Source organism: Candoia aspera, chromosome 2 (assembly GCF_035149785.1).
Source record: "Candoia aspera isolate rCanAsp1 chromosome 2, rCanAsp1.hap2, whole genome shotgun sequence".
In the NCBI taxonomy this organism is placed as follows: domain Eukaryota; kingdom Metazoa; phylum Chordata; class Lepidosauria; order Squamata; family Boidae; genus Candoia; species Candoia aspera.
This window is the reverse complement of record NC_086154.1, coordinates 263210203-263237604: the sequence shown is the minus strand read 5'-3', so window position 1 is coordinate 263237604 and position 27402 is coordinate 263210203. Positions and strand designations below refer to the sequence as shown.

Genomic DNA, 27402 nt, shown 5'->3' with positions numbered 1-27402 from the left:
AGCACACACAGGAGACCCAAGGGTTTACAATTCCTACTGGCAGGCATCTTCATACAAAGGATCTACCAACGAAGTCACAAACAACTCAACGGCAACTAACGATAACAACAACATGGCCAGAATTTTCATTTAATCAGATAATAACCATGGGGAAACTACATCCAGATGGATTATCATCTAACACATCCAGCACTTGCTATTCACTTACCATGAAAGTCAGACCCCGACTTCCTAGAAGCCATTTAGAATCTGAAAGATATTTTAAAAGAGCACAGTTAGCAATCTTCACAATTATAGCACATGCCAGCATATGACAAAGTTTGTTTTAGTTATCAGTTCATCTTAATGCATGCAACAGGAATGCCTCAAAGCTCTCCTTTATATAAGACTGTATGGTATTGGATTTAACTTTTGACTATTAGGTATCTGTTTTAACTCCAAGTCAGATTAAGGGCTTCAGCAAAGGACCGTTACCTTGTCGGAGTGCTGGAGCTTGAGCACCTCAATGATGCCATGAGCTAAACCATGAAGGGCCATCCAAGACGGGAAGGCCATGACAGAGAGGTCAGACTAAATGCGATCCCTGGGGAAGGTAATGGCAACCCACCCCAGTATTCTTGCCGTGAAAACTAAATGGATCAGTACAACCAGAGATATGTCGGTATACCATCGGAAGATGAGACCCCCAGGTCGGAAGATGGTCAAAATGCTACTGGGGAGGAACAGAGGATGAGCTCAACTAGCCCCAGACGTGATGACGCAGCTAGCTCAAAGCCGAAAGGACGGCTAGCGGCCGACGGTGCTGGTGGTGAACGGCGAATCCGATGTTCTAAGGATCAACACACCATCGGAACCTGGAATGTAAGATCTATGAGCCAGGGCAAATTGGATGTGGTTATTGGTGAGATGTCAAGATTAAAGATAGACATTCTGGGCGTCAGTGAACTGGAATGGACTGGAATGGGCTACTTCACATCAGATGACCCCCAGATCTACTACTGTGGACAAGAGGACCACAGAATAAATGGAGTAGCCTTCATAATTAATAGTAAAGTGGCTGAAGCAGTGCTCGGATACAATCCAAAAAATGACAGAATGATCTCAATTCGAATTCAGGGCAAGCCATCTAACATCACAGTGATCCAAATATACGCCCCAACCACAGATGCTGAAGAAGCTGAAGTAGAGCAGTTCTATGAGGACCTGCAGCACCTACTGGACAACACGCCTAAAAGAGATGTAACTTCCATCACAGGAGACTGGAATGCTAAGGTGGGCAGTCAAATGACACCTGGAATTACAGGTAAGCATGGCCTGGGAGAACAAAACACAGCAGGACATAGGCTGATAGAATTTTGCCAAGACAATTCACTCTGCATAACAAACACTCTCTTCCAACAACCTAAGAGAAGGCTTTATGCATGGACTTCACCAGATGGACAACACCGAAATCAGATTGACTACATCCTTTGCAGCCAAAGGTGGCGGACATCTGTACAGTCGGTAAAAACAAGACCTGGAGCTGACTGTAGTTCAGATCACAAACTTCTTCTTGCACAATTTAGGATCAGACTAAAGAGATTAGGGAAGACCCACAGATCAGCTAGATATGAGCTCACTAATATTCCTAAGGAATATGCAGTGGAGGTGAAGAATAGATTTAAGGGACTGGACTTAGTAGATAGGGTCCTGGAAGAACTCTGGACAGAAGTTTGCAGCATTGTTCAGGAGGCGGCAACAAAATACAACCCAAAGAAAGAGAAAACCAAGAAGGCAAAATGGCTGTCTGCTGAGACACTAGAAGTAGCCCAAGAAAGAAGGAAAGCAAAAGGCGACAGCGATAGGGGGAGATATGCCCAATTAAATGCAAAATTCCAGAGGTTAGCCAGAAGAGATAAGGAATTATTTTTAAACAAGCAATGCGTGGAAGTGGAAGAAGACAATAGAATAGGAAGGACAAGAGACCTCTTCCAGAAAATTAGAAACATTGGAGGTAAATTCCAGGCCAAAATGGGTATGGTCAAAAACAAAGATGGCAAGGGCCTAACAGAAGAAGAAGAGATCAAGAAAAGGTGGCAAGAATATACAGAAGACCTGTATAGGAAGGATAACAATATCGGGGATAGCTTTGATGGTGTGGTCAGTGAGCTAAAGCCAGACATCCTGAAGGGTGAGGTTGAATGGGCCTTAAGGAGCATTGCTAATAACAAGGCAGCAGGAGACGACGGCATCCCAGCTGAACTGCTCAAAATCTTGCAAGATGATGCTGTCAAGGTAATGCATGCTATATGCCAGCTAATTTGGAAAACACAAGAATGGCCATCAGATTGGAAAAAATCAACTTATATCCCCATACCAAAAAAGGGGAACACTAAAGAATGTTCCAACTATCGAACAGTGGCACTCATTTCACAAGCCAGTAAGGTAATGCTCAAGATCCTGCAAGGTAGACTTCAGCAATTCATGGAGCGAGAATTGCCAGATGTACAAGCTGGGTTTAGAAAAGGCAGAGGAACTAGGGACCAAATTGCCAATATCCGCTGGAGAATGGAAAAAGCCAGGGAGTTTCAGAAAAGCATCTATTTCTGTTTTATTGACTATTCTAAAGCCTTTGACTATGTGGACCATAACAAATTGTGGCAAGTTCTTAGTGGTATGGGGATACCAAGTCATCTTGTCTGCCTCCCTAAGAATCTGTATAACGACCAAGTAGCAACAGTAAGAACAGGCCACGGAACAATGGACTGGTTTAATATTGGGAAAGGGAGTACGGCAGGGCTGTATACTCTCACCCTACCTATTCAACTTGTACGCAGAACACATCATGCAACATGCTGGGCTTGAGGAATCCAAGGCTGGAGTTAAAATCGCTGGAAGAAACATTAACAATCTCAGATATGCAGATGATACCACTTTGATGGCTGAAAGCGAAGAGGAACTGAGGAGCCTTATGATGAAGGTGAAAGAAGAAAGTGCAAAAGCTGGCTTGCAGCTAAACCTCAAAAAAACCAAGATTATGGCAACCAGCTTGATTGATAACTGGCAAATAGAGGGAGAAAATATAGAAGCAGTGAAAGACTTTGTATTTCTAGGTGCGAAGATTACTGCAGATGCTGACTGCAGTCAGGAAATCAGAAGACGCTTCATCCTTGGGAGAAGAGCAATGACAAATCTCAATAAAATAGTTAACAGCAGAGACATCACACTGACAACAAAGGTCCGCATAGTTAAAGCAATGGTGTTCCCCGTAGTAACATATGGCTGCGAGAGCTGGACCATAAGGAAGGCTGAGCGAAGGAAGATCGATGCTTTTGAACTGTGGTGTTGGAGGAAAACTCTGAGAGTGCCTTGGACTGCAAGAAGATCAAACCAGTCCATCCTCCAGGAAATAAAGCCAGACTGCTCACTTGAGGGAATGATATTAAAGGCAAAACTGAAATACTTTGGCCACATAATGAGAAGACAGGACACCCTGGAGAAGATGCTGATGCTGGGGAGAGTGGAGGGCAAAAGGAAGAGGGGCCGACCAAGGGCAAGGTGGGTGGATGATATTCTGGAGGTGACGGACTCGTCCCTGGGGGAGCTGGGGGTGTTGACGACCGACAGGAAGCTCTGGCGTGGGCTGGTCCATGAAGTCACGAAGAGTCAGAAGCGACTAAATGAATAAACAACGAACAGATTAAGGGAGCAGTACACTGCTGAGAATCGGTGGTTTAGAGTGGCCTACATACCCTGCAAATAAGATTAAGACTCAAAATTAACAGTCTGTCAAGCTGAGCTTTGCTCCTGGTGTTTACATGGACATGTTCATGTGGTTTTCAACTACCATTTCCCTGGGATGCTTTTATCACTTCCCAGTCTAACTTATAGCTCATCCAGGTAGTATCTAATAGCTGGTTATTACTGCATTATTTTGAAAGTTTTCTTCAAAGCTTAGCATCAAAACATTTCAGTCCAAATTAGGAGTTATGTTTACTAGAAGCTATGCGTTAACATCAAGAAATTTTTCCCAACTTAAAATATGAACTAGTTAATCTAGTTTCAAATACGAACAATTCAAACCCCAAAATCAAGATCTAGAGGCAGGCAGAACACATCCTCCTACACTAGTCCAGAATCTAGTAATCAACAAGAGTGAATGGAAAAGCCTTTTTCTCTTTAGCAAGTGCTAACATACAAGGGTACAACGATGCAGGTCTCACCATGTTATATTGGCGGGAGAAAGCAAAGCACAGGATTCAATTGAACAGAGAATATTTTGAGAGAAGAGTTGGTGCCTCTGGATAATATTATCAGAGTATTAATGTAATATTCCAATAGTTATTTCCTATTAATGTATATTTCTAACTGAACACAGAATAGGCAACTTGTACATCAAGCTATGTCTCCAACAATAAACTGGTTTTTATTCTGCTGAATTGCAAACTGGAAAAAAACAGTTGGAAGGTTTAAGAATAGACATGAAAATCAAACACAAATCCCACTAAAATGGCAAACCAGGGTGGATTTTATTTATCACTAATCAGGAGGATCAGTTCAATGCTTTAAATCATTATTCATTAGTCGGCAGGGTTCCATAATCATTTCTAGTAGAAGTACATTCTTGTTGTTTGATACAACACAAATTGTTTAGTAATTTATACACAGAGTTCATTTTTAGAAGTTACTTATTATGTAACACAATTATTTAATCAGATTTTTTTAATATTCATTTTCATTAAAACTTGAAGTATGACTTAGCATCAAGCTAGAGATATGTCCTTCTGAAGTCTTTAGGAGCTGAATCAGCTCCTTTCAATGAACTGTTGTGGAAGCTATTTTTACCTAGCCTAGGAAAGAATGATCATCAGCTTTTAAATTGCATTAATGACCTTGTTTGCCTTCACCTTCTTGGTTGTTGCACTGCTAGAGAGAAGTTGGTTATCAGGGCTGTCAGTTTATATTTCATCTATATATTAGCAAGTGCAAGCTGGGTGCCCTTGGGCCAGTCCCTCTCACTCAGCCCAACCCAGCTCACAGGGTTGTTGTTGTCGGGAAAACAGGAAGAGGAAGGAGTATGAGGTATGTTTGCCGCCTTGAGTTACTTATAAAGTAATAATGGCGGGATAAAAAAATGTAACAACAAAAATTAAAAATACGATCAGAAGTTATTTCCATAATCACCTCTTCGATCTATTTTTTAGAAAGCACTTAATACAAGTTTTCAACTCTGATTCCAATTGTAAACTTTGATTTAAATTAACCACCTTTGAAATTCTTTATTTTCCTTCAACCTTCGCATGAAAGCTCCTCTTCTCTGGGTAGTCAATAGGAGGTTCCAACATAACTTGGCATGAAGGAGTTTTCCTCAGATCTAGGTGGCTGAGCCGCACTGCTTTTGAAGCTAAACTGTCTCCAACTTAGCAAAAACTGAGACAGACATTATTTGCCTTAATTGTGCACTATTTCCAAAGGCCAACATTCTCTTATTTGGAAATGAGAATCAGATGAATAATCCAAGTGTGTAATCTGGTACCATAAAAATGAGCATATTTTACCAGGAAAACTACAAGTTGTATTTTCCATGTACTGTAAAATTTGCAAGCTAAAGAGCCTATAGGAAATAGCTAATTTTATACACATGATCTTAAAATCAAATTTAAAATAGACATGTGTTAAGGGATTATTTTCCAACATTTATGGTACAGTCGGAAACCACAACTGAGCCAAACCAGATCAGGAAAAATGAAGCGAGGCTCAGTTAATACCATAGTCAATTTAGTTTCAAAACAGATGATATTTTGCAAAGGTCTGGAGCAACTGGGACAGCTTGTTATTACAAATGGAAGTCTGCACAGACACAAGCTGTATTTGCCAGCACTACCCCTCCGTGCACGAGACAGCCTTCTCCCCACAAGCAGGCAGTACCGACAGCCGAAAGCCACACAGGAGCAGAGTGCAGGGCCACTGGTGGGCCACAACTGAAGCTGCACCTGGAAGCTGTTTTATCGCTTGCGGGCCCTCAGCTGAGAGACCCTGCAGCAGCACGAACGACTTGTCTCTGGACTGTGGTCCTGGTCGTGTCGTATTTGCAAACCAAACTTACCTCACAGTCCAAAGAATGAGATGCATCCTGTCTCATTAGAGTTGCTGTTCTCATAGTTATTAATTAACATTTCCCAGCCCTTTGGCTGAGAGCCTCTCTTTCCAAACCATGGCTTAAACATGTGTGTTACTGAAACGCATCAGATTTTTAATGAGCTTTCTAATACGGAAGATAAAAACCAGAAATTGAAATGATCTCCCATCAAAAGGTGGTTAAGTTCTTTTCCTAACGTTCAGATGTTAGATGAAATGCTGGAAAATACTTTTTTTGTAATCGCTCAGGCAGACCAGCCTTGGGCACTGCCACTGTTCCAGTGCAAGAGTGGGGCTGAGGCTTCACACTGGGCCAGAACAGTGGGTTCCACGCCTGAGCTAGCAGCCCGTCTCTACGCCAGGCAAGCCTGCCTTCTGTTCTGCCCCCTTGGAAGGCGCACTTTCCACTTGCAACTCCTCCACAGCTTTTCTGAGCTTCCGCTCCAGGACACAACGGAAGAGCCAGTGTCCACGTGAGCAACTGGTCTGTTGCGCCAGTCCCTTGCTCACGTTACACTAAGTCATAACACGGGCTGTTTGGTGTTGCCATAGGGAGCGGTCTCAACCCAGCTGCTGTGGTCTGTAAACCAAGATCTCTGGTTGAATGTGTTGTGTGAACTATCACCAACTGTGACTTATTCAGTAAAACATGGCTAAACAAACCACAGCTAACTGCACTGTGAAAGCCTAGCCAACAAACACCTTCCCCACCAAAACAAAGCTCCCAAATAAACCCATTGAGAGAAACTAACAGCAAACTAATACAGGTAGTCCTTGACTTACAACTGTTAGTTTACTGATGGCCTGAAGTTACGACGGTCTCAGAAGGGGTCCTTTACAGCCTGTAAACCATTTCTGAGTGTCGCAAAGGTTGCATCCCCCCCCCCCCCCCCCGCAGTCATATGATTGCATTTTGGGCACTTGGCAACCGGTTCATATTTATGACTGGTTGCAGCACCCCACAGTCACGTGATCACAGCTTGTGACTTTTTTGCCATTTTCTGGCAAAGCCCGCCCATTGGGGACGCTTGATTTGCTTAATGACCACAGTGATTTGCTTAACGACTGCCATAAAAATGGTCATAAAATTTGGTCGAGCCACATGGTGACTCAACTTACAACTGAACGACTTATGATGGAAATTCCAGTCCCAATTGTGATCATAAGTTGAGGACTACCTGTATAGAAATCAGTCAACTACCGCTTCGGGAAAATATTCCGCTTTTCTGATTTCCCGTTTGGCCAATGAGATCAAGGACTCAAATCCTAAAACTGAATCAGACCCAGATACTGACGTGTTACCATCTCCTGAATACTGAGATCAATCACATGCCTAGAGAAAGCAGCAGGGCATCCTGTAGACAATTTCTTAAGGGGAGTAGCCAAATGCTCTTAATGAGGAACACAAAGCTGTCCTCCTGAGACAACTGTGTCAAACAATGTAGCCTGAACCTGGAGAAAGAATAATATCTATCATAGCTTAGACAGCCCATCCTCAAAACACTGGCTAATATGTTAAAACCATCCAGGTTTATTGCCATGAAGCTCTGTGGCAGAAAAGGCCATTATAAATCCCTGGAATACATGTTTGAACTGAAATCTATTAGCTTCATCAGAGGACCCAAGGCTCCAATACTATGTTTTTAAGAATAAAATGGCACTAACAAATTCAGCAACAACTGTATAAAATATAAATATGAATTAATACTAATAAAAATAGTCAAAAGTCACAACAAAACAAAAACCTTTATATGCCCGCTTCCTCTTTTAGTTAGGCCACGTTTCAGCGCTATGATGGACTAGAATTTTGCCTTCTCTGCACAATGCAGAATTTTTAAAGCCTCTGTCCAATCACACCCCCTTCAGCTGGGGGGCTGATGCAGCCCTGAACGCACCCCCAGCTCTAAGTTTCTCTCGGCCACCCAGGCCAACCCAGGGAACCCCACAATTAACCAGGCTCCGTGGGGGAAAGGTCCACCAGACAGAGGTGGCGCTGCTGCTGAGCCCCCTTCCTGCTCACCCCTTTAAAACCACAGTACATGCCCTGGTCAAGCTAAAGAAAGCAATGGGAAGCAGCAGAGAAGGACCAAAGGGAGGGCTCTGTTTCGCTGAAGTAAGGCTGGAAGGAGACCCTGGGAGAGGGCCCCTTCCAGCAGCACGCTGAGCTGCTTTCCCTGTCTCAAGGAACCCTTTCATACCCTGCTTTCCTCCCTGACTCCTGCCCATATTCTTTCTCTACATTCATTCAGCATTTAGTTTTTTTTCCTATTTATGCTTCTATCTGTAATTGGATTTTGCTCAGGGAACATCAAGTCATATATTTTGACTGTCTTCATATTGCTGTGCAATTTTGTACTAATTACTGTCTTTCCCTTTCAGCCTTACTGGAGCTTTGTACAACAAGGGGGCATTCAGTTTCAGCAAACCGCTAAGAATTAAGGAGAGATGAAACACAAATAGAAGGCCAAGCTGCCATTTCCCTCAGCAGCCGTTTAACTGTTGCATTTTCATGGGACCCCTCCACCTATGTGCAGAGGGAAATGGAGTGAACCTGGGGTCCTGCTAGCTCTGCTGTTGATGCAGCCCCTTTAGCCAAAACAGCAGTGACCCAGAGAGAGCCAGGAGGGCAGAACTGTGGCTGTCATGCCCAACTTGCAAGTAAATGGCTGGCCGTTATTGGAGAAACTGCTAAATTTAAAAAGTTCTATTCAGTTTCAGCTCAAAGGCCTTTTTGTTCCCCACACTAACGCACTGCAGATTTGGGAGATGTGGTGACTCTCCCTGCAAGTAGGGCTCTTTGTTCTTGGCATAGACCCCCAAACCCAAGAATCATGAGAGGGTGCGTCCTTTCTTGGAGCAGAGGCGGTCGGTTTGGTCTCTAGTGGTTATTGTTCTACCAGTCAGAAAATCCAGCTAAACTGAAAGGCAGTGGGAAAACCCTCACAGATAAAACCCAGAAATCCAAGGTGGGTCTGCCCTGAGTTTCTTTGATGGGAGATTCAAAGCTTCTAAACTACACATGCATTTCTGCCCCCTCATGACAGGATGCCACCATTCACGTTATGTTTCCTGACACTCCAGCAGAATTCTGCGAGGAGCTTGTTCATTAAGTCCAGCTCTTGGGTAGAGCGCTTTGGATTCCACCCCAAGGCAAAAACCTTAAAATCCTGAAAATGCAAGGAGTAGTTCTGGACCTTATACACAAGGAAGGCATTAGTGAGAAATTCCCTTTCAAAACAAGGCAGCAAATGCCCAGACATTTAGAAAAAAACAAAATAACCCGGGGAAGATTAAAAGAGCAAGGGAAGGCAACCGTCATGCTTGGACTAGAATTTAGCTCAGCACAGTAAACTTTTAATCTGGGCTGACAAAATGTAACTGTGGCATCCACACAATATACTATGCCCAAACAAACCATATTAAGTGATGGCCTGGTCTATTCAATGTGTTAGGACGGTCAGTGGGATCCCACAAACTACATCTTAGCCTAGTCCTAGTACGCTGTGGAAATTTAGCCAAAGACTAAGCACAATAGGCCAGAAGTTGGAATGATATTTGCTGGTCTAATTACAGATGAACCAGTGAACTTAGAGCCGTCCTGATCTGCTGGAGAACAACCGTCTCGAAGATTGTGCACCATCAAGTCAGTGTTGACTCCTAGCAACCACACAGATTTTTCTCCATGAGGATCTGTCCCTAAGCTGGTCCTTCAGCTCTTCAAACAGATGTCCCTAATCTGGTCTTTCAGGCCTTCAAGATGATCAATTTATTTTGATAGCTGAAAATTAATTTAAGTGACTTCAAGATTAAGTCACTTCAATTAATTTTGAGCTATCAAGCTGTCTCGGGGGTGGGGGGATGGGGACCACTGCCATGATCCTACTGGGATCAAGACTAAATATAACCAGCTCCTTAAATCTCCCTTCATAGGGCTTAGGTTCTAGTTCACCCATCCTCTTTACTAGCCTTCTTTCAACCTGAACTCTTTCTCTGAACTCTTCTTAAATTGTGATGCAGAGAATTGGACACAGTCATAAAGTTGGGATCTGACCAAATAGAACTAAGTGGAACACCGTGACACCAGTTCCGCAGTTCCAGGCTACTTATCCATCCTCTTCCTTTACAGCCTTTCCTTTATAACCTGTCCCACTTTCCATTTCCTGTGTGCGTCCTTCCTTGCCCCCTCCCCAGATCGTCACTTAGCTCAGCAAAGCTTCTTTGGCTGTTCTTCCTTTGCAAGCCTGCTTTTAATATTACCTCCTTTAAGAACTCCCATTTGTGTTTCCTACCATGAGATCCTATTTCTCATTGCTCTGAGTTTATTAAAATTCACTACCTTTAATTTGCGCCCAGGTTTAAGCAAGATCAAGGTGGTACACTGTTAGGGTTAGGTAAATGCCAAACATTCAATGCAATAAAATATTTTCCATGGACTGTAGAATATGCCTGGCTAGGAAATTCTCCTTGACCTGAAAAGAGGTTAAGAAAATCTTTCATCACCTTGGATAATGAAGAATCTGAAGAACAGACATGAGATCAACAACAGAGGCATGTGGTTGAAGAGGCTTACTGCACTGAGTTAGCATGTCCAGCTCCTCAAATGCAGGCTGCCATATTTCATGACACTTGAAAATTGTCATGAAATATGGCAGCCTGAAAAGCAGATCAAATTAAAGGGAAAAGCGAGAAGCTCTAAGGTTCTTTCTCTTCTGTAAAGGAATATAAAAATGACCTTGGGGAATACATGAAATAATCGTTAAGGACGAACTTACAGAAAGCACTATACAGTCCTGAGACAGATGAAGTGTGAGAAACAAACTCAAAATAACTTTGCCTTTAGCATAAGACGGGACAGAAAAAAACTCGGGGAGGCTTTCAAGATGCTGTTACTCAAGATACTACAGTTCAGTAGCATTTTTGGAATCCCTGTGGCATCTGTACCTTGACCCGGCCTACCTCCTTGTCAAGTGTCTCATACACAGGGTGAGGGGCATGCAGAGTTACTGGCCAATTAGCAAATTCAGACCATTCTGCTCAGATAGGACCTGGACTGTTAGAGCCCACAGATCCCTGACAAAGAAATAAGGGGTACGGCCTGAAGCATGCTTTTCCTTCTGTACCTTCCTTTTGGCAAGAACTGTAAGGCCTTGGAGTAGCAATTCCCGCCTGGGGCCACAATGGAATTCCAGTCCCAGGATTCTCTCCCACGTTGCCACCTTGTTAAGCCCCGTGCAAAACTTTTGTTTTCCGATATAGTTTTGGCGTACAATAAACCCTCCCTATAAGTGAGGTTTTTAAATGCAAATTTAGGCTTCTGCAGTTGCTCTTTTGTTCTTATCATTTTGCTATTTTAATCTTCTTACCAAAAGGAGGGAATGTAAGTGGTCAGTTCCCCCCTGCACTGGATGGCATGTAAGCCCCAATAACTAAAATAAAAACCAACAAAAATGAGATGATGAAACTGATGCTTAGCCTTTGGATGGAAGACCAGAGCCAGAAGACAATCCAGTGAGCATGAATATAATTAGGAATACAGTAAAGCTAAGAAACCATGTGAGCATTTTGTGGCCAGCCTAGTAAATTTATATTTCAAATTTAGTCGCCACCCATCTCACTCAAAGAGCGACTCTGGAGTTAACAATAAAACAATAAATAGTTGTTAAAATACAATAAAACAACGTTCTTAAATGAAAAGTATAGTCCAAGACGTAGATGTTGACGAGTTCTTAATTTACGGGAGCATCTTCAGGGTGCTAACCTCCCCCGGGGCTGGTGACGCCTCCTCCTGCCCCACGCGAGACGGCAGAGCCAGGTCTTCGCCCCTTTCCGGAAGGAAGGCCGGGAGGGTGGGGGCCAGCCTCCCCCCTCGGGGAAGAGTATTCCACAGGGCAGGGCCACGGCAGAGAAGGCTCTCTTCCTGGCCAGCAAATACTACAATTGGCATCGTGTGAAGCCAACAGGAGAGACAGCCTCCGCAGACCATGAGGGAGCATCCAAGTTTCCTGCCAAACTGAAGGAGATGAGAGGAGGAAGGGGCTATTTCCCAGAACAGACCCTCAGCACTGACGAAATGGCTCTCTTGTAGAAATACATTTCCAGCAAGGAGTAAAGGACATGGGTTCAAGGCTGCGAGGAAGAGGCTAGCACTTCTGCTGCATGGTGACGCTTCACAGAGAAGCTAATGCTTTAAATCAAGCTCTTAAGCTATATGCTGTTAATGGCAATAAACCAGCTACTGTTTTTTTAAAAATAGTTTGTTCGGTTTCTCTTAATGTTAATATCTGTTTACTGGATTTATTAAGCTGCAAACTAATTTCATTGGATGGATTTTTGTAATTACTCTGCTTATCGTGTATCTTGTAAAGGGATGTAATAAATAAAGAGGAGAAGGCGGATATCAAAGCACTGCTGCTTCGCAATAATGCTCCTGGCCACGCTGAGGACAAATTACTGTTAGTTCCTCCAAATACTGAAGAGTCTCCTCCCCGACACCTTGTCTTACTTCTTTGGCCATGCGCCAAGGCATTATAAAAGGCTTTCAGAGAGACAATACGCAATGCATGCTTCGGCACGCCTCTGACATCAGCGACAATAACCCGAATCTGACTTTAAAGGACGTAGAGAAAGGACACCCCATTGCTCATGCACTGACTACCCTCTGGAAGAAATAAAACAACGCACTCTGAAGGCTGCCTGGAGGAACTTTGACTTGAGACTGTCAATGATCTGACCGGTTTTCCTGGGCTGATGATCAGTGTGATCAACCACATTGTTGCTTTTGCCTAACAGCTGGAAGGCAATGGATCTGAAGACATGTAATCAAGTGATACTAATCAGCTCCTGGAATCTCCTTCTCAGGATCTAAGTGAGGAGGATCTTCAGGCTGATTGCATTACTCACGTCAGCGTCATCCAAGCAGCAGGGTAAGAATTATCTCAAAAACATAAATTATTCCAAAACACAGTGTGTGTTCCTTATAATTCATTACTTAGGTCTCCTAATCCCATTTTCCCCAAAGGTCTTAAGTTTACCAAAGATGAATTTGCCAGCTGTAACAGTCGTTAAGAATGGAACCCTTGCAGTCGGCAAACCATTACTGAATCCAGTTTTTAATATCGTTCTGAATGAATTCTCCAAAGGTTTCTAGTGGCCTAATCTTGTTTTGTCTTTATTACACCACTACTTAATTGTACATAAATGCATTTTACATTCTCAGTGTCTTCTCTTCCATTGGCTGAATAGCTTTAGGGCGCTGCACATCTTACTGCGGAGTCCCCGGTGCTCTCGGAGCTTGCTTGCTCGCAGACACTCCATCACCCGACTAGGTTTGTGCTATGCGCTGCAGCGACCCAGAACACCAGAAGAAGGAAACAGACCACCTATGCAACATCTTCCAACAAAATGGATACCCGCTCAACTTTATCAAAAAGTGCCTGACCGCTCAACCCACTATAGCACAACCAGCGCAAGCTATGAAAAGGGTAACACTGCCATACACCCGAAACATCTCGGCAAGACCTGACAGACAAGCTTCCGGTGAGTCAGTATGGCAAACTGAAGTTCCTCTACAACAGAGGGACACAGTGAGGCCGAAAACAGCGCCCGACTACAGGATTCAGGTGCTGAAATCTCTCTGGGGTAAAGAGAGATTGCAAGATCGCCCACATGTACTCTGAACAGCTGTTTTTTTGTGAGCAGACAGCAGGAGCTGTGTTTTTGAGATCAGCTCGCGACTGGCTCGGGGTCACAGGATTCCACCGTGCTTATAGCCACTAACGTGGCCTATACAGACTTTACGTTTGACTGAGGCTCATCTCTTAATCACTTTGGACTTAAAAAAAAAAGCCAAAGGGGGAAAAAAATTAAGATTGAGAACCTTCAGACTGGCAAGTTTTATTGAAATAACTGGGTGAGTCTCCTTCAATCCTTTAAAAAAAGTTTAACTTTGTCCTTTGTTATGATAACTTTTTTTTTGTTGATACTCTGAAACTGGTAAGACTTTGAAGGCTGGACACTAGACAGCACCAGATGACTACCTTAAAAGAAATGTTTGATCTATGGGTTCAGGAAGTTTTTGAACTATTTAACTCTACAGAAGAGGAACAAGCCCCATTAAATAAAACCAAAATTGTCTTACAGGCGGATTTAAAAATCACAGCCTACTAGAAAGAGATGGAAATAATGGATTTACAAATGAAATTGGATGACTTAAAAATTTAAAAAGGTATACAAATAATAAATCAGAAGCATAATGTGGATTATTTTTTATACTGGGTTTATAAAAGATTTGCTGGAGTTGCCGTGCTGCAATTTCAAAGGGGGCCTGACAAAGATGATGACAAGAATTTTGAGGGAAGAGGCAAAGAGACTACAAGAAGGCAGGTGTTAGAACTTTCTTTCTAGGAAAGAAAGAAAGAAAGAAAGAAAGAAAGAAGGAAGGAAGGAAGGAAGGAAGGAAGGAAGGAAGGAAGGAAGGAAGGAAGGAAGGAATTTAAAGATCGTTGGGAGAAAGAAGAAAGAATAGAGAATTGGTTTATCTGATCAAGGTTAAAATAATGGGTAGCTATTTCTGGCGATATTTAATGGCTTCTTGATTGGGAGTGGGTGATGATGGTTATTTGGGGTGTAATAGATATAATTAGTAATGTTTATATTGCTATTTCTGATAACCCTTACTGGACTTTTGCTGATTAATATCGCAAAATGAGGTTTTAGAGGCAGGCTTATAGAGAATGGGGTGAGGAAAGGTATGAAGAGGTGCTTGATTGTATTTTAAGAGATAGTGATAAGTTGTTAATGTTGATTATACTTGCTGAGGATGAAGGGGGGGTTCTTTTTCTATTTTGCTTTCTTTCCCTTTCTTTCCTTTTTTTATTTTCTACACTTTTAAAATTTTTATAATGTATTTCTGTACTATGTAGCTGTATTAGTTTTATCTGTATAATATAATATTTAATAACATTATTGGGAAAAAAAAGGAACAACCAACAGACTGTTACAACCCCACGGCATCACCGTAGCACACAAACCAGCTAAAGCCCTCCAGAACACCTTAGTAAACCAAAAGACCCAGGAGCCCAAGAAGGAAAAACAGGCATCATCTACAACACACAGTGTGAGGACTGCAACAGCCACTGTGTAGGACAGGCAGGCAGAAGGCCAGCAGAGCGCATCCACGAACACCCACTGGCAGTCAGAAGACACGATGAGAACTCCTTAATCTCACAACACATGGACAGACTCAACCACAGTTGCAGCTGGGAAACTGTGAGCATCCTGGACCAAGCCAAATCCAGAAACGCTAGGGAATTCCTGGAAGCTTGGCACTCTGACAAGTCAGCCATCAAGAGACTCATAAACCACATTTACACACTATTCAAAAGAGACAGTAAAAAAAGCTAAGAAGGAAACAAAAAGGCCGGAACGCATCCTCTCCAGCAGCGAGCACCCAGATAAGCAGGGATTAACCCCAGGCAAACAATCAAGCAGAAAGCAATACCCCAATCAAGGAAGCACCAAGGAGAAAACCAGACCCCCACCGACTCTGGCAGGGCAAGCTGCTGTATACAAACAGGGAGCAGACCCCACGCCCACCAGCACTGGCGATGTTCCCCAGGTGGGCCATGAAACGTCTGCCAGCCAACCACCCAGCCCAGAGAGCACCAAGGACGCCACAGTTCAACCCTGAGCTGCAGAGATTCTCTTCTACTGGAACATCTTACTGTGCCTATGTGTTTTAGCATGCTGCATTACATTTTCAGGTTACATCTTGATAAATGTAACCTTGACTTGTGAGTGAGTGGCTAAGAAACTACTGTTAGGTTTAAAATTCTATAAAAAAAATGTGATAAGCAGTAAAATAAAAATTACTATTCTGCCCATGCCTGTTTTCCTTGTGGAACAGATTACAGGTAGTCCTCACTTAGCGGCTGCCTCATTTAGCGACTGTTTGCAGTTACAACAGTGATGAAAAAGTAACTTTGCAACCAAACCTTGCATTTACAATCTTTGCAGGTCTGTAAAGCAAAGGAAAGCTGAAGTAAGATCATAACCATAGTTGCAGTTTCACTTAGCAATGGCCTCACTTAACGACCAAGTTGCCTGTCCTGATTGTGGCTGCTAAATGAGAACTACTTGTATTTTATCTTAAGACTTATCTTACCATGACTATGATTTAAAGTGGAATAAGGAGACCTAATTAAAGACATCCTCATCTAATGAACTGAAGAACCTGCGTCTAAAATGCACAAAATCCAACCTAAAAGCTATAGAGAACTAAAAGCCCTCATGCAGCCGCTACGTAAATCCTGCCTCCTAGGGACTGACATCATCTCCAAGTAAGGAGCTGAACACTATCGATAGTACAGATGGAAAACAGAAAGTTTAAGACAGGAAATTACACCCAGTGGAAAGCAAAGTTAGAAAACAGAATATTACCCGCATCAAGATACACCCAGCCCTACTACTGCTGTTCACCTGCACTGTCCTGATAAAAAATTACCACAGGAAAATTAGGCTAGACAGTCTGCAATAAAATCAATCTTTTAATAAATGCAGTGATTTTCCAGGTCATTGAAAGGCAGTTTTATCCCATACACACAATGCTGTGATTATGGCACTGAATAGAAATGACCTTGTACCATAAGGAAATAATGGCCTTCGGGTGTACAGAAGTGCTATACTGGTTACGAGAAGAGCTACCTCAAGGACGGTAACCTCTCCATCGCACTCCACATTTACTTACAGTCCTGAACCGAGGATCAGAGGAGTTGCTGGACTCTACTCAGGTACCCAAACAATTGCAAATGGTGAAATAATTGGGGTAATTCCAGTGTTTCAGCTCTGTATGATTTTGCCATGTCACTTCCATATCAAAAGGACAAGTAACTGAGACCAGTACCCATGTTCAGCCAAAGTTATTTCTCAGTGGTGTAAGACTCTCTTCCACTACCGAATCACTTATCAGAAAAAGCACAAACGGCAAGCAGTGCTACCCACAGAGGACAACATTGGGAACTACGCCACTTATACGAGAGAAGAACAGTCTGAATGGGGTGCTTCAGAGCAGAGCAAAGGTTAGAAATGTGTTGCAGCCAAGCTGCAAATGAGAAGGCTGAGTTAGCCAATATATCAACCTTGGGCAACTGAATCTTTAGCACACACAGCACCATGCTAAAAGTGGAAGCACAAAAGATTATGAACTCTGTCCACATTAAAAGTAAAGATACATTTCAAATTTGGGCTAACCGGTAAGGCTGTAATGCTGAACAATCCTTCACTCCTACAACTATGACAAAATGTTACAACATCTCTTTTTTTGACGACGACGTAAAGTCCAGTCGTGTCCGACTCTAGGGGGCGGTGCTCATCTCCGTTTCAAAGCCTTGGAGCCGGCGTTGTCATAGACACTTCCGGGTCATGTGGCCAGCATGACTCACAGAATGCCGTTACCTTCCCGCCGAAGCGGTACCTATTGATCTACTCACATTTGCATGTTTTCGAACTGCTAGGTGAGCAGGAGCTGGGACTAGCAAACGGGAGCTCACCCCGCCGCGCGGTTTCGAACCGCCGACCTTCCGATCAGCAGCTCAGCGGTTTAACCCACAGCGCCACCGCGTCCCTACAACATCTCTTTTACACAATGCTAAAAGAAGAAAAAAAAAGAAAAAAAAAAGAAAACCTGTGCCCTTTTGTGAACAAACTTTCAAATTATCCATTCTATAACTGGAACAGCTAACACCAGGGAGAACCTTGCCAGCAGTGACTCAGTCCATGATCACAGCATTACTTTCCAAAGAGCACAGACCATTGGTTAGGAAACACCCTATTTTGAACACAAGACTGGCTCTTTTTCAGCCCAAGACAGGATATTTGGATCATTCTGGAAGAATCTGAAGCTCAAAATACTATTTTGAGTACAAGATGTTTCCAAATGATCAAAACAACCTTTTTCACATTCAAACTAGGTGTTTCAAATTCAGAACAGGTCAAATTCAAAATATTTTGTCCCTGCTGCTTAGGAATCTTGACCGTCTGGAAAGTTTTAGACAAAGTGAGTAGTCAGATCTGGCATCAGACAGGCTTTTAGACAGCTCACGTTTGAGAATGAATATTAGGTGTTAGGCTTCAATTGGTGATTGCTTTATCTTACTGATCAATGCTATCCAAGCAAGTGTGCATGCGCCACTAGATTTCCTGTACTAAGAACAATCACGAAATCCAACTCCTGTTTGGCAAACCTAGTGATATTTGCAGTTCAGCTTACGTAACATAGTGAGAATTTATCATAAACTTGTTATTCATGTGCTACGCGATCTACATCCTGAAGCCTCTTCATCTCTTCCACAAAACATTTTGGAAGTCTATTTTTTCAATTCTCACCAATAGAAAAACAAAGAAAACCATAAAAATGCATTCCAGCTGCAACAAGGAATTGTGCAATACTCTAAAAACTATTGCATTACATGTAACTTTGTGGACTATGGCTTAATTTAATGGGCATTAATTATTATTTTGAGTTTCAATCAAATATAACTTTAGGAGAAGCCTAAAACCACACTTATTTATCTAGAGCTTTTATCTGTAAGGTGTCCAAAACCCTTAAGGGGCTGGGCTGCATATTTATTTATGCAGAAAATGTATAAACGGCACTATAAACCAGAAAGTCAGATGGAACTGAAGTACAATGATAATTACCCTACTGATAACCTGCAAGGATCTTTTGGGTGTAAATGCAGACATTTCTACATTGGAAATAATGTATTATAAAAAGTGTTCATGCTCAAGTTGTTCAGGGAAGTTTAAACATCTTAATTAATTATAGCTCTTCAATAATAACTAAAAGACTGAATAAAATCAGGACATACTTTGAAATAAATGGAGTGTACTATTCAGATTCTAAGGAGTTTTTCCCCCTCTAATACCTTTAGTAACACAGTACACTTTTGCAAGGTTCATTCCACAGATAAGTGATTTAAAAGCCTTACCTTACAGTTCCTGAAATCTGTCACAAGACAGCAAGTCTTTTCACCTCTGAATTTAAACAACACAATTCTTCTTTAGGTGCTCATGCTATTCATTATGCCAGTTTTGACGAAGGCCAAAGTTTCTACAATCTTCTAATATGTCGTGGAACATCATATTTTAACTGTATTAGCATCTGTATAAATTGTTTACTTTGCAAGAAACCATGAAAACAAATGCTTTGGCCCTCTTTGTTTACCCAGCTGTCTCCTGCAAACCGAAACTAAAAGTTCTCCATCTTTCTACACATTTACATAGCAAGAATCATTAGGCTTAAATGCTACCATAGTTTTAGGCACCGTAATTACCTGCCAATTTTTTCCCCAAATAACCATAACATTTTTAATTATTTTTATCAATATAGCACTCTGTGTGTGTATATAGAAATTTATAACAAAAATAAGCAGAAAAATGTGTTTAACAGGTAATTCTGTGTGAAAACTTAATACCAAAAATCTGGGAAGACTGGAACACCAAATTAACCAAGAATGACTCATAAGACGTTTTAGCTGAATATTAGTCAGCAGACCACTGATTTAATCCAGAGTTTCTACTGGTGCCCATCCCAAAAATTAAGAAAAAAAGAGAACAATATATTAAGATACCACAATATACAACTTCCCTTATAACCCACCCTATACATAGAAGAGCTTTCGGCCTCTACTGATATAGATCAGAATCTGTGTGTGAGCAAGAGGTGCATGCCATGATATGAGTGGTGCTCACTTCAAGGAAGACAGGCCAAAAAAAAAAAAATTGCAAGGTAACAGGAAGCCTGTATTCACCTTGAGAAGGGTAAAGAGTAGTCCTCTCCATCCAGAAAGGCCATGCCTGCACTGTTTTTCATGTGGGCTAATTCTTAAGTATGGACAGGATGAAGAGATCTCATTCAAGAACAAAAACCAAGTTACCTCTCCTTCTACCCACAGGAAGACATGTACAAACATTTCTAGGGCCCTTCCTATATATAAAGTATACTGTGGGGTTTATCACAACCTACCAAGTATGCACGAATTTACAGCCACCAAAAAAAAAAAAGATTGTGTTATTATAGGAAATATTATATTTTTCAAGACCTTACCAAAAATGTGAGTTTTGTTTCTGAAGACTTGCAGGCCCAGTAGCTCCTACCCCAACAAAACCACGTCTATTCTTGCAGAAGCTGTACTAAAGTAGTGAGGGGATTTTTTTGGGTGGGGGGGAGAGCAATCACTTGCCAAACAGATATTGCCTTCCTTACGCCCATAGACAGGCACACCAATCACAGAACTTAAAGACCAGCATAAAACTTGAAGACGTCTAGTCCGAACTATCTCTAAAGTGAGACTGATACGGCCCAACATGTTAATTACTAGGCTGTAACATTCATTGCTGGTCCTAAGCACACTATCAGTTTCCCCATTTCATACGCCGTAAGCCACATAACATCCATGCCTCGGTGCTTGCACAGGGGACCTTTCACCTTCCAAGCCACGTAATATCCCCGCTGAGCAGATCTTTATGATCACGCTCAAACAGCAAGCCAGATCCAGAGAAGCGGTCCCCTTAAGGCCAGCTATTGAGGGTGGGGACAAGGCCCATTCCGCCAACGATCAGAACATTCAAACGTTTCAGTAGCAACAAACCGGGAAGTGCCCGTTCGTTTCCTCTTTCCAGTCCACCCTGCCAAGGTCACTCCCTGGAAAGCTCCGTCTGCCGCCCAAACCTCTTTCCCCCCGAAGCGAAGGCGAGCCCCGAAACGGATCCCGCCCGCTGCGACCCTGAGCCGAGAAGGGAAGGGGAGCCAGCTTCTCCGCGGGGCTGCGATCGGCCGGGCCGCGGCTCCTGGGCAAGAGGCCCATTCAAGGGCCGGCGGAGGTGCACCGAGGCAGCGAGGGCACGCGGGGGGGATCCAGCGGGCCGGGTCACGAGCAGGCCGGCCCGCGGTGGCCTGGCCGGGCCCAGAGCGCTCGGGCGGAGCTCCGGGCGGCGCCGGCCCGAAGGAAAAGGCCGGAAAGCAGCCGGATTCCCTCGGCCCCGGGGCGAGAGGGGCGGGGTCACACCCCGGGGGCACTGCGCCTGCGCACACACCGCGCCCCCTCCATGGCGAGAAAGCGGCCCTTCGCCTCAGCGGCGCCCGGGAGAGGGGGGAGGCCCGACGCTCGGGCCCACTCACCGCGGCGGCGGCGGCTCCGCCTCAGGCTCTGCGGCGGCTCCTGCTCCTCCTCCTCCTCCTCACCCCGCGCGGCGTCTCCGAGTTACAAGTCCCGACCGACGACGGCGACCGCCCACCGGCTCCCACCTCCGGACGCTCCTCGGTAATGGGGCGAAGCCATCTTGACTCTCCGTCCCGACCCCGCCCAGCCTCTTCCGCTTCCAACGGCGCCGTGCTGCGTCACGACATCGGTCACGCGACGCGGAAGGAGGAGCCAATAAGCGCTGGAAGGGCAGGCGAAGGGGGCGGGTCTTCAGCCGGACCGGCGTTGCGGGCGGGGAACGCCCCTCGCACGCAGGGAATGATGGGAAGTGTGGTCCAACCCTTCTACAAGAAGCTCCTTTAAGGATTTTCCCCCCCCTGAAGCCCCAATAAAGCAGAACCGGGTGGGTTTGGGGAAAAAGGAATAATGGATCATAGTAATATAAGCCTAGATTTTAGATTTACATCCTGCCTTTCCAAAGGCAGTGGCCGTTCCTCCCGCTTTCCCCCAGAACAACAACCCTGTGGAGTAGGGCAGGCTGAGACGGAGAGGCTGGCCCAAAGCCACCAGGGCACTCGTGGGGGCTTGCAGCCCCTCCTCCAGTACTTACTCACCAGGCTGTAAGGTGAAAGCTTGTAAAATTATGATTTACCCCCTCCCCTGAAGATCAGCGGGCGAGGTTTAAAGGTGGGGGAAGCAAGATGGAAAGAGATAATGGCTGGGGACTTCTGGGAGTTGAAGTCTACATATCTTAAAGTTGCCAAGACTGAGAAACACTGCTGTGGACAATGGAGGCGGTGAGGAACGGGGGCCAGGCGTAGCCCTTTGCAGAGTGAGGAGCTCTTTCTGCATCTGCGTTACTGCATTACACCCAGCAATGCAGTAACGAGCGCAAATCGGTGGGCCACAGAGCAGTGCCACAGCAATACGACCCATATGGCATTAACTACCTGCTTATTCCCACGTATTTCATTTCCTTATATTTATTGCAGTACATGGATTTACATCGCCACACATCTCACAGTTGCCACTCTGGTTACCCACCTCAGGTTCGGCAGAAGGGGCATCCTTCCAGTGGCGTTAAAGAGTGTCACCTGGTGATGTAATGGGCAGAAGGAATAACCCTGAGGAACAGGGGGAAGAGCCGCAACCAAGGCAACAGTTAGACAAAATAAACCTGACTCCGGGGCAGAAGTGTAATTTGAGAAAGCGTCTCAGACAAGACCTTAGCTAGTTCTCACAAAGATGGAGGGAGGGAGGCGGGACGCACATTCAGACTGGCAAGATTCTGTTACTGTAACCTGGTAATAAAACCAGGATTAGCACACATGACTTTGGTTCGCTAGCCTGGTCTACCTTGAAGGACTGACACGTAGGACCTTGGAAGCTTACCTTTTCTGTTGCTGCCCATGCCCTGTGGAGCATCATTCCCCCTGATCTTGATAGGCTTGCTAGACTAGGCTTGCTGGGCTAGAAACGCCCTTAAGATCTGGCTGTTCTCCCAGGCATGGGGGTCCCGAGGTTAGGTGAGTGTGTGAGAGATGGTTCATTTATTGCAGATTGTTATCCTTGGCTGCCATTCATCACCCTGGAGAAGGTGCTGATGCTGGGGAGAGTGGAGGGCAAAAGGAAGAGGGGCCGACCAAGGGCAAGGTGGATGGATGAGATTCTAGAGGTGACGGACTCGTCCCTGGGGGAGCTGGGGGTGGTGACGTCTGACAGGAAGCTCTGGCGTGGGCTGGTCCACGAAGTCACGAAGAGTCGGAAGTGACTAAATGAATAAACAACAAAAATGATTCGATGATTCGATGATGATTCGATGATGATTCGATGATTAGGGGAAGGGGAACCTTTTATCACCTTTTATCACCTTTTGCCCCAGCTGCAATTTCCAGACACTTTTTTAGCCCTCTCTAAAGCAGATTGTCACATAATGAGAAGACAGGACACCCTGGAGAAGATGCTGATGCTGGGGAGAGTGGAGGGCAAAAGGAAGAGGGGCCGACCAAGGGCAAGGTGGATGGATGATATTCTAGAGGTGACGGACTTGTCCCTGGGGGAGCTGGGGGTGTTGACGACCGACAGGCAGCTCTGGCGCGGGCTGGTCCATGAAGTCACGAAGAGTCGGAAGCGACTAAACAAATAAACAACAACAACATACTTATTTTCATCCCTCCATTGTTATACTGATGCTTTCTAACTGCCCAGCTTGCGGGAGATGAGTGGCTATATAGTAAATCAAATAATTAAATACAGTCCAAGGTGGGGAGTAATACCTAGAGTTATGTACAGTAGGTGAGATGGGCAGCTTTGGAAATCAGATAAATAAATAAATAACTGATAAAGCCCCATGTGGTTTAGTCCAGGCTACTTATGGGACCAACTCCTCCAGAAAGAATTTACCCGTCCTGCTTAAACATTCCATGAAGGGCTGCTCCCAGTTCTGGACTCAGGAACAATTGTCCTGTCCTTCTGGAATATGCTGAAATAAATATCGCTCCCGCAACCCTGCTTTGCCGCAAAGCAACGAAGACCCAGCTCCTTCAAACAGCATTTGGAGATTTAAGATCCCCAGCGTGGATTGTCTCTAGCTCTTTGCCTTTATCTTATTTTCGATTATTAGAAATAAGAACAGACTATTCCATTATCAACACTCTGTTATGATAGTTATTTGTGAGTTTTATTTAGAATGTTTGCCACCCTGAGATTCTGTTAGCAAATGAATGAATAATTTTATTGACCCAATTGTGCACTCTGTGTAACATGGCTTATTCAAAACAGAACAATGTGGTCAGCATTTACTAATGTTTGTCTGGTCCAGTTTGCAAGAGTTAAATGCTTCATAAAATATTCATAGATTGAGGTAAAATTATGCAAAAGAATTCATCTATTAAGTTTCTGTTTGTCAGTTTTTGTTTTTTGAAAGGATGGGAGTAGGATGTTCCTTTGCCTTCAAAAATATTGTGTTGACCCATAATACTGAACTGTGGTTGCTGAACAAACTACTGTTGGTAGTGCAAACAACATCCATAAGCTATAGTTTACAAATTTCAGTGGGGAGTTCACACAAACCCTGTTAAACCAGTGTGGGAACTCAGTCAAGTTCAGTGGGGAATTATCTCACCTTGGATAAGCTATATCTGTAGTGATAGAAATCAGTGTTTCTCAACCTTGGCAACTTTAAGGTGTGTGGACTTCAACTCCCAGAATTCCCTAGCCAGCAGAATTCTGGGAATTGAAGTCCACACATCTTAAAGTTGCCAAGTTTTAAAAACACTGATAATAGATGAAATAAAACACACATTACAGGAGGATTTACATACACAGTTTCCAGAGTTTTCTCCTTTATTCAAGTTTACAAAGGCAGAAATAAGTTTGGATATCACCAAGATTTATCCTAATCCAGCAGTGTTTGTTAACTATCATCCAAAATCCAATCTTCCCATTTTAGGGAAGGCTTTGGGGCAAGTGGCAGGAATCCAGCTCCAAACAGCCTTGAAGGAGGCTGATTATCTAGACCAGTGTTTCTCAACCTTGGCAAGCTTGCATAGACTTCAACCCCCAGAATTCAACTCCCATGCTGGCTGGGGAATTCCCGGAGTCAAAGTCCACAAAGAATTGCCAAGGCGGAAAAGCACTGATCTAGACCCTTTTCAGGCTGGTTTCAGATCTGCACATGGTTCTAGGACAGCACCGGTCATTCTAGGGGATGCACTTGGAGGGGGCAGTGCGTTCCTCATGGTCCTTTTGGATCTCTCAGTGGCCTTTGATGCCATCACCCACACAGAGTTTGGAGGTCCAAGCCCTTATGGTGTGTCCGTTCCTTCTCTAGTGGACAGTTCTAGTTGGTTGTGCTGGGACCATGTGGCTTCCACAGAGCTTCGTAGTCCTACTTCAGCCGATGCAGAGTAGAGAGGCTGGCCGTTGCAAGCTTTCAAGTGGTAAATCTCCTGGTAACAGGAATTGGGTGAGTACAGTAAGTAGGCAGTGAATACTTGTAACTTGAACCATGAGCAGCTATGAGTAGAGAGGTAGATAGTGGGAAGCAATCAGGGCTGGAGTGTAAGTTTGGTGTAGTGGGCTAGGAGCAGGGGCATTGGGGTTCTCTGGAGGAACCCTCGAAATATTTTTCAGCCTCGAGGAACCCCTGGACATTCAGGCTCAAACAGAGGCCAGAAGTAACAAAATTATTATATTCGTTTCATGGGTAGGCCTGTATATATTCATTAACAGTGTTCTTAAACTGAAAATAAAGAATGAAACTTACCTCTTTAATGTGAAGTTGCCCGAATTTGAAATAATTTTTTTAAATGAATCGTGATCTCCCAGGGAACCCCCAGTGACCTCTCACAGAACCCGAGGGTGCCACGGAACCCTGGTTGAGAAACCCAGCTTTAGAAAGAAGGTTGGCTCCATCAATTAATCTTCCAGGAACTACTTAAAACTGAGTTATTCTGGACAGCTTAATTGTGACCTAGTCAGTGTTGTGTGCTTTAAATTTTAATTAAACTTAATTTAAATTTAATTTACCACAGATACTTTATTGTTGTACATTATCATTGTCAGGAAGTGCCTTGAATTGCAAGATGTGGCACTATATAAATTCAACAAACACATAAATGAGTCACGAGCAGGTGATGCATTTGCACTCCCACATGGTCCAAAGCATCCCTTCCAAATACAACCTCATGGTTTCAAAAAGAAGATAATTCACTGCTACCATTATGCTTTTGGAAATTCTTTCTTCGGGTAGAAACAAGCAACCTCATTTTTTCCTAATTAGCTCAGTGCTTTCCTTCTTTTGTATTTATAAGTGATGGCTTTTGAAACATTTTGCTTGTTCCTGTTTACAAGGCCTTGTCTGCACCTTTCTAGTATCCCTTTGACCATAAACCTCTATAGCTTAATAGAACATCCATGGGCATTGGGGCACTTAAGGATGAACAGATTTATTCCATCCCTGGAATAAATTCATAATTATTTATTAAGCCCTGGATACGCCAAACTTCACGTCCAGGACATGAGCCTCAATGTGTCCAGGGACAACCCTCTCAGTGGCTATCATGACCCACTTCATTTTTTAAAATATTTGTTTAATTAAAAAGAAATAAATGAGAATCTATTAAAGCAAAGCGTCAGCGTCAAACACGCTTAGTCTTCATTTCCAACAATGCTTCTGTGTCCCATGTACATTTGGAGGCATTCTTAGAAAACAAAAATGATAAAAGGTTTATGACCAGCTCTTTCTTTGAAAGCGTGCCCTCCAGGTAAAGGGAGGGAGGGTTTTGGGGTTTGTTTGCCTCTAGCTATCACCTAGTGAGCCATTTTGTCAAAATCCCCCTAACAGGCTTCCCAAATCTTATAATGCCATTTGCACAAGAAGACTGGGAGTGTCTGGCACAAGCGTTGGTTGGCAGCAGAGTTATAAATATATTACCTACATAATAATAAACATGCATGTCCCAACTACTCAGAGATTAAAGCCATGTGCTTCTAAAGGCATTTCCTAAAAGATGTATTGGGAGTTGTCCCATAGGCAAAGAAGACACACATTTCTTGATATGAAATAGTCTCACGGTGGGTTCACTGACTTTGAATTAGGATTTTGCCACGGATTCACAACAGAGTTCACAATACCTTTGCTCGTGGACTTCCTAGGGAATGGGACGCCATTGCAAATGGACCTTTGATCGGATCCAGTTCCTTTTTCTGGGGGGAAGGATTCCCACGGATTGCACAGAGAGGCTGCCCTGAAGCCCGTCTTGCTCTCGGCCTCTGTTCTTTTACAGTCTGCACAGTTTGCATGATTTTGGCATGACATGCTGACCTGAGGGTTAGGCAAACCTGCAGGCTGTGCTCCTGCCACAGAAAAGGGCTAAGCTGGCTGGTGGTTTGCAAAGAGCCGAATTTCTCTTCTTCGGCTTATCCATTTTTTCCAGATACCTGAACAGGCAGGAGGATATGCAAAATGTTTAACAAAACATCTGCAACAAAAATTACAGTGAAGAACTGCTAAAAAATGTACTTAGGCCTACATGTCTGTGAATAACTAACTAACTAACTAACTAACTAACTAACTAACTAA

General features: G+C 43.7%; 1 protein-coding gene across 3 annotated transcripts in view; it reads right to left on the bottom strand.

Annotated features, from left to right (window-relative positions):
- The window catches only part of UBAP1 (ubiquitin associated protein 1), a 31703-nt gene extending 10223 nt beyond the window's left edge, over nucleotides 1-21480 (bottom strand). The window contains exons 1-2 of one of the 3 annotated variants that reach the window (XM_063295888.1): nucleotides 21359-21480; nucleotides 209-249 (exon numbers count right to left, since the gene is read on the bottom strand). In XM_063295888.1, the coding sequence (XP_063151958.1) occupies nucleotides 209-242 (34 nt within the window). In that variant the 5' untranslated portion in view covers nucleotides 243-249; nucleotides 21359-21480. Of the gene's footprint in view, nucleotides 1-208; nucleotides 250-21295; nucleotides 21313-21358 lie in introns of those variants that run through there. The other 2 variants (XM_063295889.1, XM_063295890.1) reach the window with 2 other exon arrangements.
- Nucleotides 21481-27402: the final 5922 nt, after the last annotated feature.